Source organism: Nannobrachium achirus (assembly GCF_963921795.1).
Source record: "Nannobrachium achirus genome assembly, chromosome: 4".
Taxonomy (NCBI): Eukaryota; Metazoa; Chordata; class Actinopteri; order Myctophiformes; family Myctophidae; genus Nannobrachium; species Nannobrachium achirus.
Window position 1 is genome coordinate 48,632,301 of NC_137813.1, and position 21,239 is coordinate 48,653,539.

Below are 21,239 nucleotides of genomic sequence, written 5' to 3' on the forward strand. Positions count from 1 at the left end.
TGGGCAAGAGTGATATCATCAATTTGACATCACTACCATGATGGAAGAGAGACCAGGTAGATGCCACGCCTTTATTAGACCCATTTTTTTTTTTCATTTAGTAATTAGTAGCTATATGGGGGTGAAAGTGGGCCAGAACGAGGAGGAGAAGGCAGCTGTCAAAATCCAACGAGTCACGTCAATGTCCACATGCATAAATGCAGTGGGGATCATTTCACTTTGCAGGTTGGAGATCCGGAGAGGCGGATACGGATATGGCATTTGTCCGTGCCTGTGTGTGTGTGCGCACATTTACAGATAGAGTAGAAAGGCTTTACGGGGAAATCTCTTTTTTGCGAACGCCCATCATTTCGACCGGAGGGTTAGTGACTCACTCCACGGAGGTTAGGGTTAGGGTGAGGGTTAGAGTCGGGTGTCGAAAATATGACATGTAGTAACAGCGACACGCTCCCGGCTCTACGACATGTCATCAACGTTCAAAACATGTTTCTGGTTGGCTGACAGACGGACACGTTATCAGCATTGTTAGTTCTGATTTCTGGTTCAAATCAAGCCATTTATAGCTTGGGTGCCATCTTGAAAATGATGCCTTTCTGGTAAGAATATTTTCATTTTATTTTATTTTATTCATTCCCCATTTACATCTTTCCCGAGTAGGCCTGTCCTCGACTAGACGCTTGGCCAACCGTCAGGCAGATACAGAGAACTCCATATATGGGCATAAATGGACACAGGCAAACAGATGTTCAAAACGGGTCCAGATATCTCCATTAGGGATGCGAAGATATACCGGTACGGATCGTAATCGCGATACAAACGTCCGCGATACGGTTGAATCGGTTCATTCAGTGTGTACCGGTACAATAGACGGCCGAAATCGTGATGGATCGTACCGTGAGTGTCTGGATCGGTAAATTCCGCGATTGTATCGGTTCGTCCATATAGTATTTCATTCTATCCTGTGTTTCCGAGGCGCCATGAATGCACCATCAACAGCCGTTCAGCCCCGTTCAGCCCCCTCCCCAAAAGCCAGTCTTTAACACAAGCTGCGACTCGGACAGACGGACAACATCTGCTCTCTGCATGCAGGCAACCAGGGAGACAGACAGTACAGCGAAATGCGAGTGAATCAACACGGACGAACTAGCAGCCCCACAGGTTAAAAAGATGCAAGATTAGTTGTACAGTACTTAGCTTTATAACATCCAAGTCCGCTGCGCTGATTGTTGTCACAGAGTAGCACAGGCTGATCGAGTGATATGTAATCAACAGCCGTTTCTTATCGAATCTCCGACGGACAATTGATTGAGATCATCTTCTGCGCTATATTAACTGCACACACTCACAACAACAATGTTGCTGGGTGTTGTAGGACTACTGCTTGCGTTTAAAACAAAGTATTTGTCACTGTTCTACAACTTTCCTGTTGATGCAAGCAACTCTCTCACTTTCTCTGCTGCTAGTTCTGCTCTGGGAAAGAAGCCTAATTTATACATCGCAGTACAAGGGTGTCGCACCTAAAATAGCAGACCTACAAGCTCACAATGCGTCGTGGATGCGACGCGCTGTGAGCTTGTAGGTCTGTTTTAAAACATTTTGGCTATAAAAATTGCATAATCCTGGATTAAATATAATATAATATAATATAATATAATATAATATAATAATACAAACCAGGGAGGGACTTTATTGTTTTTCAGGTCAAGGACCCCTTAGCTCAGACAGAGATCAAGCAGGGACCCTCGCTGTAGGCTAGGCATTATAGCCTACTGTATCACACAAATATTTGGCAGGCCCCCTGTAATAACCCTGGATTGGGGTCCCTGACTCCCAGTTGAAGACATATAGGCCTACTAATAATGACATAGGCCTTCTATATGATTAGTTATCAAACAATTCTACAATAGCCAGCAGCTTTGTGTTCTCCCAGAATACTATAGGTTGGGTTGTAAAACAGAGCCTAGTACTACAGTGAAACAATAAATTGCCTTGAATTTAAATTTCATAAATTTTTAGTCGCTATGTTTTTTGGGATTTTGGGATTTGGGCTTGAATCGTGGTGAATCGTGAATCGTATCGCATCGTATCGGGAACAGGGGTGGATCGTGATGTATCGTATCGGCAGGATTTCAATGTATCGCAATTATATCGTATCGCTGGCAGTGTATCGAGGTCCGTATCGTATCGCCTCAGTGGTCGAGATTCGCATCCCTAATCTCCATATATGGGCATAAATGGCCACAGGCAAACAGATGGTCAAAACGGGTCCTATGACAACAGGTATAATGGGGTTTGCATTAAAGGGCGGGGCATCCATTCCCTATTTACATCGTTCCCAAGTTAGCCAGGTTGCCGACTAGACGCTCGGCCGCCCAAGCTTCTAGTATTAACTAATCGGATACAGTAGTTGGATTTACCTTTTTTCTTTGGATGACATTATATGGTCCTTAAGGCTCATGCATACTCCAGGTGAAGTGATAGCTCTTCACTTTTTAAGGTGAAGGGGTGATGTTGTAGCCCCACCCCCCCTAGCTGCTCACTCCACCCGGGACTATGAATTAGCCTTTACAGACCTGTAAGGGTCCATTTGGAACTCCCTATAGAAATGGTTAAAAGGAACCGGTAAGTAATCGGACTGTTAAAGGAGTCATCCAGACCAAAACACATATAGGGTTAAATCTGCCTTTTATCAATATCATACCCCTTCATACCTGCTTTAATCGATGTTTTTCATAGCTGCCCCTGTTGCTAGATTTCGGCTAACAGGCACCCTTACTTGTCAAACGGCTTCTGCTCTGCACCAGAGCAGGGAGAGGAGAGGCTAGAAAGGGAGGGAGGGAGGGAGGGGTCTGTTTGACAAGTAAGGGTGCCTGTGAGGTCAAAACAGCGGTGTGGTTCGTCTCAGGACGTTGTGTAAACACAATCCAATAAAAAAATACTAACTTTGAAACTCAAGAAATGACCGCACTAGCCTAAGGACAATCCACTGTGTTAGTTATGAGAGAGCCCGCGAAATCTAGCAACAGGGGCAGCCGTAATCTAGCAACAGGGGCAGCTATGAAAAAAATCGACTAAAGCAGGTATGAAGGGGTATGATAAAAGGCAGATTTAACCCTATATGTGTTTTGGTCTGGATGTCTCCTTTAAGAGGGAAATCGAAATGGTTTAAATCCCAAAAGGATCCTATCCCTCGGTGCCGTCCTGATTTTCATAAGTACTTCAATTTCAGAACGCGTACTCCCAGTCTCTCTCTCCGGGGGCCCGTGACAGAGGGATGGCCCGGGGGCCTCCATAAATATTTGAAGAGTGCACGTGACTTGGAAATAAGAATGGAAATAAAGCACTAAAAGCCAGGGCTCATCTCCCCTTTATTAAAAAGCTGTCCATGGGCCGGCCGGATGGTGAGTGATATCCTCATGGACGCTGCAGAGGAAGGGAGACAGGGTCGCCCCGACAACTCCACAGCTCAGGCCAGTGGTGTAAAGTAACACATTTTTACTTTACTTGAGTATTTCCAATTTTTTTGTACTTTTACTTCTACTCAGAGGCATGTATTGTACTTTTACTCCACTACAATTCCTTCTACTTTTTGATCTTTGTAGATTTTGATTACCGGTATTATTACAAACATTAACCATTTCAGCCCTATATACATTTCAGCCATTTGAAAATAGCCAATCTACAAGCTCATATCCTCCACTGACATGAAACTGCCCCCTTCCCATTGAAATGCATTGGCGGAACGCGGATTCCACTATTATAGGTACTTTGGTGTGTGTGCCGCCTAACAGAGTATTTCTACAATTTGATACTTTTACTTTAGTAGAAAATGTGAGTACTTTTTCCACCACTGGCTCATGTGTGGAGAAGAGAGAGATGCCAAGCTCTGTGTGTGTGTGTGTGTGTGTGTGTGTGTGTGTGTGTGTGTGTGTGTGTGTGTGTGTGTGTGTGTGTGTGTGTGTGTGAGAGAGAGAGAGAGAGAGAGAGAGAGGAGCAATTGCTGTTGTTTTTTAATCAGGGCTGTGAGCTATCCTTATTACTGTACTATCCTGCAGTGACCTCAGGGAGAGTAAAGGCTGACTAACAAACGCAATAAGAAGACACACATATACACACACACGCATGCATACACTGGAGCCCGACCGATATACCGGTCATCATTTTGCTTTTTTGACGCCATCGATATCTGCCATTGTGCAGCCGATGTGTCCCAATTTTTAACCACTTTTCAACCTTCATGTCATTCTTGGGGATAACATTCAAAGATTCAAAAATAGCAGATCTACAAGCTCTTCTGGGCACGGTGGCGCAGTGGTTAGCGCTTCGCCTCACAGCTAGAAGGTCCTGGGTTAGATTCCCGCCGGGGGACGCTGTGGGTGCTAGGGGCGTGTTTCTCCCTCTGCGTCAAAAAAAAAGAAAAAAAAAGATCTACAAGCTCTTACAAGCTTGTAGATGTGTGTGTGCGCGCGTACTTGCAAGTGTGTGTTTGCACTTGAGCATGCGCACGTTTTTTTTTGTTTGTGTGTGCGCGCGTGCGTGTGTGTGTGTGTGTGTGTTTTTGTTTGTGTGTGTCCCTGCTTTACATGCACTTCTGTGATAAGGATGTGTTGTGTTATGTGCAAGCGTTTAGTTTTTTTCTCCCACAAATACAGTAAGACATTTAGCACTGAGGCAAAGTTAAAACAACTACTGCATCAAGCAAAGCTAAATCCTCTCTACTTTGTACTTGTGAAGTTCAGAAACCCGCACTCTGTAAAAGTGTCTATTTATTCAACATGTTGCCTATTTATTCAATGTTAGAGACTACAAAGACAAAAAAAGAAGTAGTAAATTGATGTGGCATCCGCTTTATTTTCTACTCATTTTGATCTAGCATAACATTGGGTTACCACAGACCCAGAGAATGTCACATTCATCCTGAAACTGTTTTTTACTGGAGAATTTTTTGCAACACACTTCCGGTTAACAGCAGATATACAAGCTCACGTCGCGTCACAGATGCAACCGTTGTGAGCTTGTAGATCACACTCGGCTGCGGCGCCGGAAGCTCCGTGCAACTTCTGCGCAATGCACGATGGGATGTTGGAAAGTTGTGGATACTTTAAAAAAAATAGCCAATCTGCTATTTCCACTAATGTTAGAAAATATATGAACATTTTTCAACATGGAAACGATTATGATAAAATAATTGAAGATTATGTAATAATTTTGGCAGGCCTGGCAGTGCAGTCTCCGTCTCTGCAGGAACCCACTAATCACTTAGCAGCGTGAGGTGAGCCGCTATGCTGCTGATTGGTCTACTTCACTGGGACAGGGATACAGATAAAAACCCTACTGCCGAAAGAGGGAGGGAAATATACAACAAAATCCTTGAGTGTTCATTTTAAACCCATTTAGGCCTAGAATTATTGAATGTTTTAACCAGTGGAAAAAAAGCAGATATACAAGCTCACAGCGCGGCACTCGGTGCCGCGCTGCGAGCTTGTAGATCTGCTATTTTTGAAAAAGTTGTGAAAATGTGTGCAAATCTTTGAATATTATGTATTTTCAAAGCGAACGTTTGTAACTCAAATTTTGCTTCTGGGTGGTCCCTGGAACTAAATATTTTGAGATGGGGGTCTGTGGCCAAATAAATATAATTTTGGGGGTCCTTCACATGAAAAGGTTTGAGAACCACTGACATAGTAGTCTCTCAAGAACAGACTAACTGAGCTCCAGTTAAGTGAAAAGGACCTTTTCTTTGACGATGGCTATAGCCAGATTGCTGACATAAGAAACATGGGTTTTTCAAAAAGAATATCTTAGAAGGATTCAAAAGACACTTATAGAATCGGGGTCAAATTTGAAACTTTCAAAAATAGCAGATCTACAAGCTCGCAGCGCGGCACTCGGTGCCGCGCTGTGAGCTTGTATATCTGCTATTTTTCAATAGTTAAAGCATAAAATAATGATACACATAATGTGTACCCGTTCTAAATGGGTTAACTAACTGTACTCTTTACAGTTTGTGCTGTGTAGTGCAAGAACAAGTGGCGAGGACGCCGGCAAGGCAGACGGAGGAAATGTGAGAGGAGTGCCTAATCAGAGAAGGGGAGATAGATGAAGCAGTTTGAGGCGACTGCATGCTATCCAGGTCAGGACAGCAGAGTTACTTTGAAGAAGTCAGCAGTTCCGTAAACTGGCCAAGTTTGCAACTTGGTTAAATTGAAGCCTATTACAATAACTTCAGCACAGGGATACTAAATTATAATGCCATGGCCAAAAACTTGTTTTAAATACGGCCATGCACAAAAACTTTACTTTATAAAGCCATGTCAGAGTCTGAATGCCATACTATATATATACTGACACTATACAGTATACAATTTCAGTGATGTTACTAGGTTTTCAGTGTAATGGGTCCTGGGACCCACAGGTGGTCATTCAAATGGGTCCCAGAAAAGTTTTATGAGTCCTCAATACAATGTTTTCGAGCGCTGTGAGCTTGTAGATCGGCTATTTTCAAAATGTTTGCCTATTTCTTATATTTATTTTACACTTTGGCTAATGTTTGAACTTAGAACTACTAAAACTACTAAAACATGTGCCCCTAATGAATTCGGGCGTGCAAAATGGCGTCGGACGTTGGTGGAATCAAAACATTGACGTTTCTATCGCCTGTTTTAAGACTTTCTATGTGGATTTTATTTGTGTTAACGTAGGGTAAAGTAGGATGCTTTCACCCATGAACAATGGTGGTGTCTGTGGAATTTTAAAATGTTTTTCTTTTACCGCGACCCGGTAAATTATTTTAACATGGACTCCAATGGAGGCGCATCCCCGGGACCCCAGGACCATGACATGAATGAGTCCCTGGGCGACTTGAATGAGTTTTTGATGCGGGATGCGCACGTAATGACATCACTGCAATTTACTAATAATGATAGTATACACATTTAGGCATTTCATATGAAAGAAAGAATGAAATGTAAGTACGGTACAGGAAATTACATTGAAATTCTGGAGACAGACATCATCGAGCTACAACCTGCAATCTCAAATTAAAAGCTATAGTATAGCATATAGAGAAAACTTGGACATGATTATCGGACTGTTCATTAATTTTGTTTTGGTCTTTTTATCTTTATTCTTTGAGGCGACAAATAGCCAAAGAGTTGATTAGGCTTTACCTTTTCCAGCTGTGAATAGGTCTTCCCAATTGCATTGTGGGTCTATAGTTTCCAACAATAGTGTTCATTAACAATACAAAGATACAGCAATTTTACTTTTCATCCCTGAGATGGCCTCTCTCTCTCTCTCTCTCTCTCTCTCTCTCTCTCTCTCTCTCTCTCTTTCTCTCTCTCTTTCTAAATGTCATTGTGTCTCCATTCTTACGGGCCTGGCTGGCATTTATTAAAAGCCTGATTTAAGAGCATCGCAGACCCTGGTCTCCTTTGAAACAAGGCCTTAAAAACTTTTTTATTTCGGAAGTCCTTTGTGTTAAATTGTTGTGTAACCACTGTCAGCATTATCCTTTTGTGCCTGGCATTTTTAAACCCTGCTTTTAACCTTCTATGATTGATTATATCGTCGTTGTCGAGTGGAAACCTTGTATCTCCAAGTTTCAAATTTGTATGTTCTTTCGCAAAGTAAAGCCCTGCTTCATCATACAAGGCCGTCGCACAAAAGTAGTGAAAACAGCTGATCTACAAGCACACAACGCCTCGCGGTGCGAGGCGTTGTGTGCTTGTAGATCGGCTGTTTTCACTAGTTTAAATCATTTTTAAAATGATAAATGCAACGGTTTTGGACATACAAGTTTTCCACCCGACAACGACAATACGTTACCATGTAACACTCACACACTAAACATAAAAAATTAAATAAAAATCTGGGTGATACAAATAAGCGATTTACCGATAAACCCCACCGCTCACGGTCGGAGCTGTGGTGGATTAAGGTAAGAAAACGTGTAGTCCGGAATTCTCCTTGATAAGCCTTATATATAGGCCTTGATATTATGATGTCACCCTTTGCACCTCTTTGATTGGCTATGATCCTTACCCTGTCACAGCCCGTGATTGGCTACGGGCATAAACACAGACAGACAGAAAGACAGACAGACGGACTGACAGACAGACAGAGATTTGTGGAATTTATAGATAGATAGATAGGATTTTAAAATACTCACAGTAACGTGCACTGTGTTTAAAGTTGCTTGTAATAAACCAACCTCCACTTGACCACACACACACACACACACACACACACACACACACACACACACACACACACATACACACGCACACACACACACACACACACACACACACACACACACACACATACACACACACACACACGCACACGTGCAACTTCCCCCCTTTTGACCCACAGACCAGGTGCTGACAGTTCTGCAGGGTGGGAACGGAGCCAGACTAAACACCACAGCAATGAAACCCCCTGGAGGAAGACAGTGAGTGAGAGAGAGAAAGAGAGCCGGCGGTGGGTGGGTGGGTGGGGGGAAGGGGGGGGGGGGGGGGGGGGGGGGGAGGGTCACATTCTTAGAAACAACCAGGGACGTCCGTTACGTAACTGACCAGTAAACTCTCCCATGATGGACGACTGGACCACGGAGTGGGCCCACGTCCAGAGACCACAAGTCAGTTTACTGAAACCATGTTGTTCGGTCATTCATCTGATGTCGTCCAGGCACTGTTGATTTCCTAGGCTAAAACTCTGACGAAGAATTTTTGTCGACTACTTTTTTCACTGACGAAAACTAAATAAAAACTAAGCTATGATGACTGAAACTAAGACTAGTAGCAGCTACCGTGCTTACCCCTTATAACCAAAAATTCGTAGCCGTATTTACTATTTAGATTTCTTTTAAATACCTCAAATAGCCAATCGACTTGTTGTGAGTGAGCTTTTAGATCAGCTATAAAAAATGTTTTTCAAAATAGTAAAAAATTAAAAAGGCAAAGAAGTTTAGGGATAAGGGGTAAGGCATGGACAAAGATAGGGCCCTAAATATATTGACAATGTTGTCAACAATTAAAAACTAGACTAAGATCTATAGAGAGGGACTAGTGGAGAAGAGATCCAGTAGAACTAAAAGACAAGTCATTTTATGTTTGGTTGTGCTCGAGTGTTGCGCTTTGAAAATAGTCGATCTAGCGACGCGTTGTGAGCTTGTAGAACGGCTATTTTCAGCAAGCAACAAAGTGTAAAATTAGCCATCAAGCCCGCCAAAATACATTTTTGTCGACAGAATCAACTGTAGATTTAGTCGACTAAATTCTTAGGGTATTTAGTCAACTAAAACTAGACTAAAACTAAAACATTTCAGATGACTAAAACATGACTAAAACTAAATGGTATTTTTATTCAAAAGACTAAAGCTAAACCAACATTTGCTGTGAAATCACTCTGCGTCCAGGTCCATGCAAAAGGGTGGACAGCTGGCCTGGAAGTCACTCACTACCCTACAAACCCCATCAAAACAGCATTAGTTCCAGGGAGAGAAAAGGATGTCAGTGGGGCTTTGATCATTCTCGCTTGTCCTTGCAAGTACTGGGTCAACAGAGAATTATTCTACACAAATGAATCCATTGGGATACTGCAGTATATACAGTACATGTACATGTACATGTACAAACCAGGCGCTCTTTCACCTGTTTATAACATGATGAATGATTCTGGCACAGGAAAGATGAGTTCATTTTGTTGCTATAGCAACGTTATGGGTGGCTGATCCTGATCGATGAACCCACACACACACACACACGCGCACGCACGCACACACACACTCTTATACTTTTACGCATACAGCACATTCAGAGCTAGCAGGGATCCAGTGACTCCAGTATGGGTTAATTCACATTAACCTACCTGTCTGTCTTCATAAGCTAAGCTTTGAAATGTAGTTGAACTCAGAGTTAAATTAAAGCAACATTTGTAACTCAAATATTTGCTTCTGTGAGTCCCTGATACATAATATTTTGGTCAAAATACATGGCCAAATATACATATACAGGCCAAATACATCTAATTCTAGGGGTCCTTGACATGAAAAAGTTTGAGAACCACTGACATAGAAACATGCGTTTTTCAAAAAGCTTAGAAGGATTTAGAAGGCATTTATAGAATCGGGTCAAAATATTCGAAGATGTGTACCAACTTTCACGATTTCTTTCAAAAATAGCAGAACTACAAGCTCGCAGCGCGACACTCGGTGCCGCAATAAGTGCTCATGTGACCTATAGTCACTTCTTTTTGGGCTTGTTTTCATAGGCCTGGTTGCTTATTTCTCTCGCGAAATCCGGCAACACTGTCTGGTGCTGCTGTGTTGAAGGACAACTCCTCTATGGGGCAACATGACATTGGCTCGACCTCCCTTTGGTCCGACCACCTAAACCTAACCTTAACCCTAGCCTCAGTAAAGCTAACGCTGGTGAATGCTAACCTGGTGAAATGCTAACCTGCCGACGCTGGTGGATGCTAACCTGGAGAAATGCTAACCTGCCGACGCATCTTAACCTGGTTGGACCTGAAATGGTGATAAATATCGTTGAGACGATACAATGTCTCCACGATATGCCTTTTCAGAGATATCGTATATATCGTGATACAATTGAAGAAGCCTTTGTAAAAAATCCAGTTTTATCGTTAATACAAAGATTCATTGCAGAATTCAATTTAAACCTGCATTTTGGTCTAAATCAGTAGTTCTCAAACTTTAAAATGTCAAGGTCTCCACTTAACTCTGACAGTATACAAATGAAACATAAATTAAAGTTAGAATGTATTAGAGTTACATACTTGTAAAGTTCAATTTAGACCTCCCAAAAGGAACCCAGAGAGTCTAGTTTTTGTCAAATAACTTGAAAAATAACCATAAAAACCAACGTGAAAAAGAATTGTGATAAGATCATGTATCGTGATACAGCTTGGGAAAATACCATGATATTGTATTTTTCCATATCGCCCACCTCTAGTTGGACCAACGAGAGGTCTAACCAATGCTCAGTCCCCCCTCTGTGGTTGGACCAGGCCTCCCTGGAGAGAGGAATGCTCTCTGTTAGAGGCCAGGCAGGGAGAAAAGCCCATGCTTTCACACAGGGACAAATGAAGAAATGGGAATGGATGGGAGAACAGAATAGCTACAGCCAATCATGGTGGAAATGCTTATTACTTAGAGGAGGAAGCACAGAAGCCTACGTCAAACATGTACACACCCCACACACATATGCAGTCGCACACACACACACACACACACACATTAGGGCTGCAACATTATTTTCTTGAGCAATTATTCTCTCAATTACTTTTTGTATTCATTTGTAATCAAATCATCTTGAAGCTTGAATCTACTATATAACTATTAATTTACCGAATGTCTGTCCGCCATCGCCATCTGTCCGGAGCTGCAGTACCAGCTGCATGCTAAAACAATGCCCCACATCACTGACTGATATCACTGATGACATCACTGACTGACATCACGGAACACCATACAGTATATGGGCATAAACGGGTGAAACAGCATGTACGGTATGCTGACATCACTGCCTGGCCACGGAACACCATATATGGGCATAAAAGAGAGCCAGACAGACAGAGATAAGAGATATCAAAATCAAATTATGTGCACTTTAAAGGACTGCCAAAGACATTATCCTATGTGCATCAAAATGCATGAATGCAGTATAAAGCAGGCCCTAATACGTTATATAATGGACACAACATGTCCATTGTTGTGTCCTATCAGACCTACAGTTAAGCACACAACAAACGGTCAAACCGTGAACCGTGAACATTTGTTCATTTTTGTCGTGGCCCCTGACTTCAAGTCATTTTACAATTGTGGCCCAATGCCTCATCTAGTTGAATACCCCTGCCATATAGTGTATGGATGAAAGGGACACAGACAGACAGACAGACGGATACAACGGGTATTGCACAGCTGGACGTCAACTGACTATTCTGTTGGGTTCTCCAACATTCTGAGACTCCTCAAGGACATTCAATCTCTCATATACTGTACACTCATAATATGAGTGTACAGTATATTATACTGTGCACACCCCCGGGCACAGGACTAGTTTATTTAAATCAGTGACTATTCAACTATGCAACAAAATTGTTTAGTCTGATTAACCAGTCTGATTAACTATTCATATAGCTGGTGTCATGCAAAATAGCGATTACACTGTGTTGTTCTTTTTTTCCACATTTTTTGATCATCTTTTTACATTTGAACCACTCCCCCATCGATTATTGATCAAAATCAATTATATTTCATAATTGATTACATCGATTAGTTGCACCTCTAGAATGTATGCACAACATGTTATGTTACTGTGTTATGCTATTGTGTCAGCAGCCTCTGGGTAATGCAGAGGGGACAGAGAGAGAGAGAGAGAGAGGAGAATAAGAACAGGGTGTTGCACTCGTCTCCCACCACCCCCCACCATTTCCATCCTCTCCATCCATCCATCCATCCAGCCGTGCTTTCTATGGCTGAGTGCAGATATCACTGCAAAATGATGCCCGGGCCTGCAGAGAGACATGATAACCGTCATTAACTGGGAGTGGAAGCCCAGGAGACCAGTATGGATCCAGATTAGAGGGCTGTCATCGCTGTCTCTCCATGGGTCCAGAGTGAGGGGAAGGCTGCGAGCAGGAAGGGAACACTGAGTCTGCCTTCGTTTTTCCCTGCATCGCTGCTGGCATGGTTGGCTAGCCTTTCAATTAATTCCAGGCAAAGACAGCCAACCTACAGATCGCTGAACGGAGGAGTTCAGGTGGAGAACATGCACTTTTAAGGACAACTTTACTCCTCTAGACCAGCTGGTGATGTGGTTAAAATGTGCGAGAATATCTTATCTGTGTATTTTTTGCTTTCCCAATGCTGCAAGCCTCTCTGGCAAACGGGCGAATAGGAAAAGACTGGACTCCTGACATATCAGGACCATGTACCTCCCATCACATCGACTTAATAATTAATTGTATCGCTCCAGCGTGATTGCACCTCTACAGCCGTGAAATGTACAGAATGGTCAAGAGACTTGCAGCTAAGACTGGAGGTGTTTGGCAGGGTAGCCACATAAGTACATCTGTGTGTGTGTGTGTGTGCGTGCGTGCGTGTGTGCGTGCGTGCGTGCGTGCGTACGTGCGTGCGTGCGTACGTGCGTACGTGCGTGTGTGTGTGTGTGTGCGCGCGCATGCGTGTGTGCCTGTGTGTGTGTGTGTGTGTGTGTGTGTGTGTGTGTTTTGCATGAAGGCCATAAGGAGCCCTGGGGAACCAGTGGTATCTGGTCTGAATTGCACAGTGATGGCTGAATGCTTTCATACATTTCACATACACTCAACAGTCAAGCAACTAAGATGTTATTTTACCTGCAGAACATCAAAATGTAATGTGACCATGAGTTGAGTTAGTCCAGAATAGATACATACCTTTTGTGACACGAACCTGAAGGCTTTTGCATCACTGCCACAGAACAATGTGCTCTATAAATGCCACCATAAAATGCCAAAATTGTGATAGACTAAATACAGCTTGAGCCACCTAATAATACATGTGCACACATACCCACGCTCTCAGCCTGCAGTCAAAGAGTGCACTGAAAAAGCCACATGTCCCCATATAGAGAGTACAGAAGGGATATGTAGAATGTTTCCCCCTGACTGGGCAAACCCACTCCATTCCCATTTCAGCTGCCCCAGAGTCAGACTTATGTAACACAAGTGCTTGCTGTTATACATGGAGAGCTGAATAATGGAATAGTCAGCAGCGGTTGTCTTACCAACATGGTCGGAGGAATTCTGAAAGCAGCGCTCTGTGTGAGAACCTTTTGTCCCCCCTGCATACAGAAGGTGAACTTCACAGCATATTGTTCATGTTCACATGTGCCATTGTCTGTATTCCTGTGCGTGCGTGCGTGTGTGTGTGTGTGTGTGTGTGTGTGTGTGTGTGTGTGTGTGTGTGTGTGTGTGTGTGTGTGTGTGTGCGCGTGTGCGTGTGTGTGTGTGTGTGTGTATGTGTATGTGTTTCGTTTTTCTTGTAACTGTGCCCACGGGGTAACCAGTGGTAGACCAGGGCTCTATCCCTGGCACCCTCCTTCCTCCTCTACACCGAATATCTTCACCAAATTTGCTGATCTACATGCTCACAACGCGTCCCAACATGACACATTGTGAGCTATTTGCTATTTTCGTAGAATGTTGGGCTATTTTGGCCTAATGTTCGCCTATTATGAGTATGACATGCTCAGTATAGGGACGCTAATCACGCTAGGGTTCCAGTGGTTAAGCCTACTATAGTTGTTCGTGACACTGCATAAGCATACATTTGGCTTGACACTTTCTCACCAGGACAGACTACTGGAATACAGTATCGTGGTGCCACATCAAGAGTTTGCCGGGGGCCTGGACCGCTGGCCTATTGTTCTGGATACTTAGGCTCCAATGTAGCCTGACAGTGCATTGTGGGTTCGAGTCCCGTTCCTGACGATCTTTCCCTCTCTCTCCCTGTTTGCTGTCCATCTCCACTAATACACTACTCCGCATATTGCTGGGATACGCGCACGCACGCACGCACACACACGCACGCACGCACGCACGCACAAAGCAGTGAAATAACTTTCTCACAAACAATGCCTCGAGGGCTGCTCTGTGCTCTCACACCTCTCCCCAATCCCCTGGCATGAGAACTCTCCATAGTCCTGAAGCAGCGAGCCGGCCAGGTAGTGCTATTCAAGTTGTTGTCTGCTGTCTCTGTCCGCGGTGCTGAAATTTGGACACACGCAGGTGACTTTAAATGAAGCTTTGCCCCTGGCACGCGAATGCCAGCATAGGCAGGATTATGTACTATGCTGCTGCAGCCTCTTTTGTTCCCCCTAAGGGCTTATGTAATTCTTCTCCTGCTCCTGCCCACAGACCAAGTGTGTGCGTGTATGTGTGTGTGCGTGGCGTGCGTGCGTGCGTGCGTGCGTGTGTGCGTGTACTTCTACTCCAGTCTAACATAGCCTGGGGCAGAAGTAACAGATGTGGAGGGGATGGGAGGAGGACTGGAGTTTTGCCCAAGTTTAAACACCCCCTGTTTGAGTTTGATAAACAGTAAGCTCCTCATCACACATTAACCGTGTTGTTTACAGTACATGTTCCAGTGTGTGTGTGTGTGTGTGTGTGTGTGTGTGTGTGGGGGGGGGGGGGGGGTCTCACAAACACATGCACAACCCAGCTGATGACTGCTCAAATGGTCATGATGAGTACTCAGGGTCAGGGGGGATCGGTGAGGGTAAGTGTCTGACTCTACACTTTATCACGTAGACCACTGGTTCTCAACCTTTTCAGGCTGTGACCCCCAAAATAATCACATTTTAACTGGGGACCCCCCATCCCTGACGAGCACTAAGAGTTGAGGAATTACATTTTGTCTAACACGGTTCTATTGTGAAAATAGCGAGGCGTTGTGACTGTGAGCATGTAGATCTGCTATTTTCACAATTTCTGTCTCTAATATTTGCCAATTAGTCCAATGTTTAATTCGTCATTTTAGAGGTATTAAAAAGTCCTTAAATTGTCACTTTAAAAATGTGCATAAACCCTCTATATACTTAACCTTTATGTTGGTTTGCTACCTGTTGAGTGAGAAAACAATGTTGCACATTAGGTTAATAATCTGGGGGTCCCGACCCACAGGTTGAGAACCCTGTGACGTAGACATCATGGGCCGGGAGGCAAAGACGTGACCTTCTGATTACCAGATGGCCACTCTACTCTCTCAGCTACACCTACTTCATGTGATGCGCGCAAAAACTCACATTTGGGGTACTGTATGAACTATAAAGTGTGTTGCATGCACATGCACGGCTGGATTAAAAAAGGTCATGTCAACAGTTTAACCCTATTGGCATTTCAATTAACACTAATTGCCGACAGTCAATGGGATGGAGACTGACACCTACTGTATTGTCAATATATTTACACCACCAAGCAGCTAAGCTAAGGATGCACAGAGAATCACGAAAATAATAAGCAGTGGTTAAAATGTGCTGTCGCTCTGCTGTCTGCTGTGGAAGGTACAGGCAGTGCTGTGTTCTACCTGTCACGGGTATACAGAGTATGCTGCCGGGCATACTCTTTTTTGAAAAAGAGTATGCCCTGATTGCCCTTGTGAACCTTTCAAAGTAGTGTATAGGTAGGCATTATGCACTGGCGTATGCCCTGGCCACACAAATAGCCGCAGATCATAGATTATAGTATGCCCTCAAAAAAAGTCTAGAACACACCACTGGGTACAGGCCGTGGGAGTGATTGGCTGGGGGCAGTGGCTCATAGGGTAGAGTGGCCTTTTTTGAATGTTTGCACTTTCCAGTTCGATCCCTGGCTCCTCCTGGCTTAGTGTTGAAGTGTCCTTGACCAAGCAACAGAACCCCAACAGCGTACACATTCTGCAAATGTAGACTTGAACAGTACTCCAACGGGGCGCCCGCTGGCCTGGTGGTCAAGGCGCGTACCATATACTAGGCTATGATGCCTGCTGGCGTCGCCGGTTCGATTCCCGATCCGGGCGACCTTTGCCACATGTCATTCCCCATCTCTCTCCCCATTTCCTGTCAGTCTACTGTCCTATCGAATAAAGGCATAAAAAGCCCAAAAACAAATCTTTAAAAAAAAAGAACAGTACTCCAACACAGAAAGCTCCTCTTTCATTGCCTAGGAGGTAACACGATTCTAATCACGTCACCAGCTGGCTCGGATAATTCACATAAGGTCAGAGAAGATACTCATTAACTAACATAGTCTTTTTCATGTTTTAACCCATAAAAACCAGTGCATTTTGAGGGCCAGCGAGTGCATTTTTCGGCAGCGGCAACAGCAGTGGCAACTGCCGGAAATGAATCCGCGGCACCTCTGCAGCAGACACTGTCCGACGGTACCTAACCCTAACCTTAACCCTAACCCTAGCCTCAATAAAACTATGCCTAAACCTAACCTTAACCCTAACCACCGTCAGACGGCGATGCCTTCTGCATAGCAGACAGAAATAACAGTCATACAAGCTCACAACACATCACTTTGTGCCACACTGCGAGCTTGTACATGTGCTATCTTTTAACATTTGAGAAAAATCTCTCTCTTAAAAGGCATTTTAAAAATCGGCCTCATGTTTTAATGGACTTCATTCAAATGAACGTGAATTCCTCCCATCATGTATAAACACGATTACTACACGTAGCTGCCGTGTTGAATACTGAGTAGAGTAACAAACATGTGTGCTGTTGAATACTGACTAGAGTCATAAACAAGCTGCAACCACTGCATTTTGTAACAAATTCCTCCGCCATTGTTGGGACGCTTGGGCAACCCGGGCTGTTCATTAGGAGCAGTCATTGTGTGCTCCGGGTGCTCCCCGAGAGCGGCGCTCTGAATTTCCCAAAGAACAGAGAGCCCTCCGGGTGCGCTCCAGCGCTTTCAGGGTGTATTACAGAAGGCACCCCTAATGACGTGTTGTTGTTGTGAGCAAGTTATCAACAGTAACGTTTGTCAGTTCACTTCTGACTCTACCGGTATGTCCTCAAACTTTCACTTCGAATAAAATAAGAGGAGAAAAGGATTTGTCCACATTCCATTGAGGGTTTCTAAAACAAAGTGGAATACTTTAGATAGAGGCCCAGTAGGGCCAAAGTGAAATGGGCTCTTCTCCCATAATTTAGCTGGTATCAAGCCTGTTTTATTACTTCAAATTACTGTATACAATTCAATTCAAACAGATGAATATAGTGTCAGCTCAGCATGACAGCTGAGGTTACTCTATAATCATCTGCTTGCACTAAACACTGACCTTCTGGCCATTGCATTTAAAAAGTATGCATCTTTCTTCCAACATAAATATCATCATCATTAATAATAGTACAGTACATGGTGAATAGGTATCAGACTGAGTAGCATGTCGCCCACATAGTCACAAGCTGCATGGTGCAATTCTGTCTCTCTAAACTTCCCTGTAAAAAGTGAAGATAAACTGACTCAAATATGCAGTACATTGTTAAAGACGGTAGGTAATAGACATGGATGACTTCCCACAGAGAGAAGATTAAGGCCCAACGCCAGTGCTTAGTAGCATCTGTTAAGATAATACAATGCTTTCTCAAAGCAAGAAACCTTAGAAGCAAGAAACTGATGTCATGTGATAGGCTATCATCTTATCAATGTCCTCAGTGGAACGCCTGTATTGACAAGGACATAAAGACTTCTGCAGTTTCTAGATTTAGAATGTTGTTGTTAAAACATCTAAAATGATACTTATCATCATTAATATCATTCCAAACCAGCAAATGCACCCTAATCATACTATCACCTACTTGATCTTTTTCAATTTGTATCTTCTGTGGAGCTGCACTTCAGTAATGATATTGTTATGTACAGGGTTCCCACCCTAACCTGACTTTCGCCAGATAGTTGCAGCAGTGCCTCGCTCTGCCTTACATCTGGGATCTCTCGGCCAGACTCTATGTAAGGGGCGGGCCATTTTTTGAATTTCTGTAGCAGGTGATTGGATGTGGCCGTTTCTATCACAGTCTGGGAGTGCCAACTCCAACCACTCATATTGGCCTGTCTGCATGACGTTGCAGACAGGCAACGTCATGCACTCAGGCAACGTCACTCTATTGGCTCAGAGCCGCTCAGAGCCCGCCCATAGCTGCCGCTGATTGGTCCGGCCCGGGACTTTACGAGTGTTATCAACGCTGGCGGACCGAGCCCAGATGGTAAAGCAATGCAACGCAATGCTGCCACCATCTGGCGAAAGTCAGGTAATTCCCACCCATTTTTACCAATTAATTTCCAAAACTTTTCCAAAACTTTTTCAGAATATTTAACCCAATTTCCAGGACTATATAACAATAATTCAGCTCAACAATGAGTCGCTTACTCCTATGCGCAATGCACAAAGACAGGTAGTGAATGCCAGTGGTTCTCAACCTTTTCAGGCCATGACCCCCGAAATAATCATATTTGAACTGGAGACCCCGGCACCCTGACGAGCACTAAGAGTTGAGGATTTTTTTTATGGTGAAAATAGCCGATCTACATGCTCACAACGCCTCGCAACACGTGGCGTTGTGAGCATGTAGATCTGCTATTTTCACAATTTCTTCCTCTAATATTTGACAATTTGGCCAATGTTTAATTTGTCATTTCAGAGGTATTAACAACAACAATAACCAAAGACAATGCATAGCTATTTTTTCCAGGAAACCTTCCAGGACCCTTGATCAATTCCAAAACTTTTCCAGTACTGGAAAAATATTTTTCTAATTTCAAAATATTTCCAGGAATTTCATGACCGTGGGAACCCTGTATGTATAATCGTTAAGAGAACTTCTTTGAAATGGGCCTTTAACAAACTAAAGCGATTGTTAAAGAGAGAAGGCCCTCAAGCCCCAGAGAAGTGTGGAGAGGGCAGATTGAGCTTGAATGACCGTATCATTTGTATGCTCGGCACAGCAGCACAGCACAGTGCAGGCCAGGGACACTCTCAGTCCTTTCTTGCACTTGGACCCAGTTATTCATTTTGTTCCAATTCAAGCACCTCACAAAGGCTGTCCACACAGCAGGCCCTTGTAACTTCCACCACCATGGCCCTGTGGTATTGCAGCAGCAGCAGCAGCAGCAGCACTGGGTTCTGCTTTCCACCATGACGGCTCTGCACTATCGGTTTGGGATCCTTTAGGATTGTAACGATTCCCTCTTAATGGTCCGATTCCTTAACGGTTCCTATAGGTTAGGGGCTCCCAAATGGACCCTTACAGGTCTGTAACTCTCAGAGTGTAAAAATGGAACCAAATGATCCCGTAAGGCTGAATCAAATGGACCCTTGAATGAATCAAATGGACCCTTACGGGTCCATTTGATTCCATTTGTACACTCAGAGTTAATATCAGTCCTTGACATTTTTTGATTGAGAACCACCGGTATTTGTAATTGTAGACGTGAAGTCCACACACCAGCTCTGTCAGTGTTATCTAAACTGGTTCCAGGAACGGCTCCAAATGGGATGGAACCGATTCCGGGTTCCTCAATTTTGGATCCGGTTTCCGGATCCCAACCCTATACTCTGCACTGGGTCCATTTACACCAAGTCAGACTGAATATGATAAATTACTACAGATATTAACGCATTAACTGTCAGATGAGAGAACCAGAGAGAAAGAGGGTACTTCCTTCAGCAGGGTTGTCTGTGTGGTCACACAATCTGCACATCCAGCATCTGTACATCATGCCTGAACATACAGCATCAGCCAACACACCTGCACACTCTCTCACACACACTCATGCACCGAATACACACACACACACACACACACACACACACACACACACACACACACACACACACACACACACACACACACACACACACACACACACACACACACACACACACACACACACGTGTGCACTGCGCATACATAGGCCTACACACTCATACACAGCTGCAGGGGTGTACGTGCTGTGCTGGACTGATGCAGATCCAGTCAGTGCACAGTGCAGGCACAAATCTTTGCCCTGTTTGTCCCCATATGCTGCAATAGAGACTGATGGCTTTGAATTACATATCTGCAAACAGAAGCTGATGATTTAAAATGGCCGTTGACATTGTGGTTGTGTAGGTTGCATTAGAGGTTTGTCTTGTTTGTCCACAACTTTTAAAATTAGGGGCACACGACTGCTGTCAACAGCAGCACAGCTAACACCTAATTGATCATTACACAAATCATCATGATTACAGGCAAAGGCTGAAGACACACACACACACACACACACACACACATGGTGATGGGCCTACACAGCAGTATGCTGCTGGCCTCCATGCACTGTACAGTATGTATCATCATCATCACCAATGTCATTTGCTTACCTGTGTCAAAGTGGGAACTGAATGCAAAGCTGGGATTGAAAAATGCTGAAGACATGACAATCACATGTAGGGTGAAGACCATCCTCTTCGTTGTGTCAGAGACGGGCTGCAGGCTGCATATACAGCAATAGCCCCGAGTACAAAAAAGGTAAAGAGGAAAAAAACAAGAGATCTTTGCTGTGGGGCATTTATAAGGACGGCACCCTTGCAGTACGCAGCATTTTATTCCATCACACCTTCAGTCCGAGAATTCACCTCCATCCATGCTCAGCTAAAGCGGATTCTTCTGACTGATGCTGCTGACAACGTGCGTTTCCATTTGGCT

At 43.9% G+C, this 21,239-nt stretch overlaps 1 protein-coding gene across 1 annotated transcript in view; it reads right to left on the reverse strand.

Moving 5' to 3' along the window:
- Positions 1–20,996, reverse strand: part of aatka (apoptosis-associated tyrosine kinase a) — a gene marked incomplete at both ends in the record, with an annotated part of 70,992 nt that extends 49,996 nt beyond the window's left edge. Inside the window, one exon of the mRNA XM_080723344.1 lies at positions 20,915–20,996. Coding sequence (XP_080579470.1) covers positions 20,915–20,996 — 82 coding nt within the window. The remainder of the gene's footprint in view (positions 1–20,914) is intronic.
- Positions 20,997–21,239: the final 243 nt, after the last annotated feature.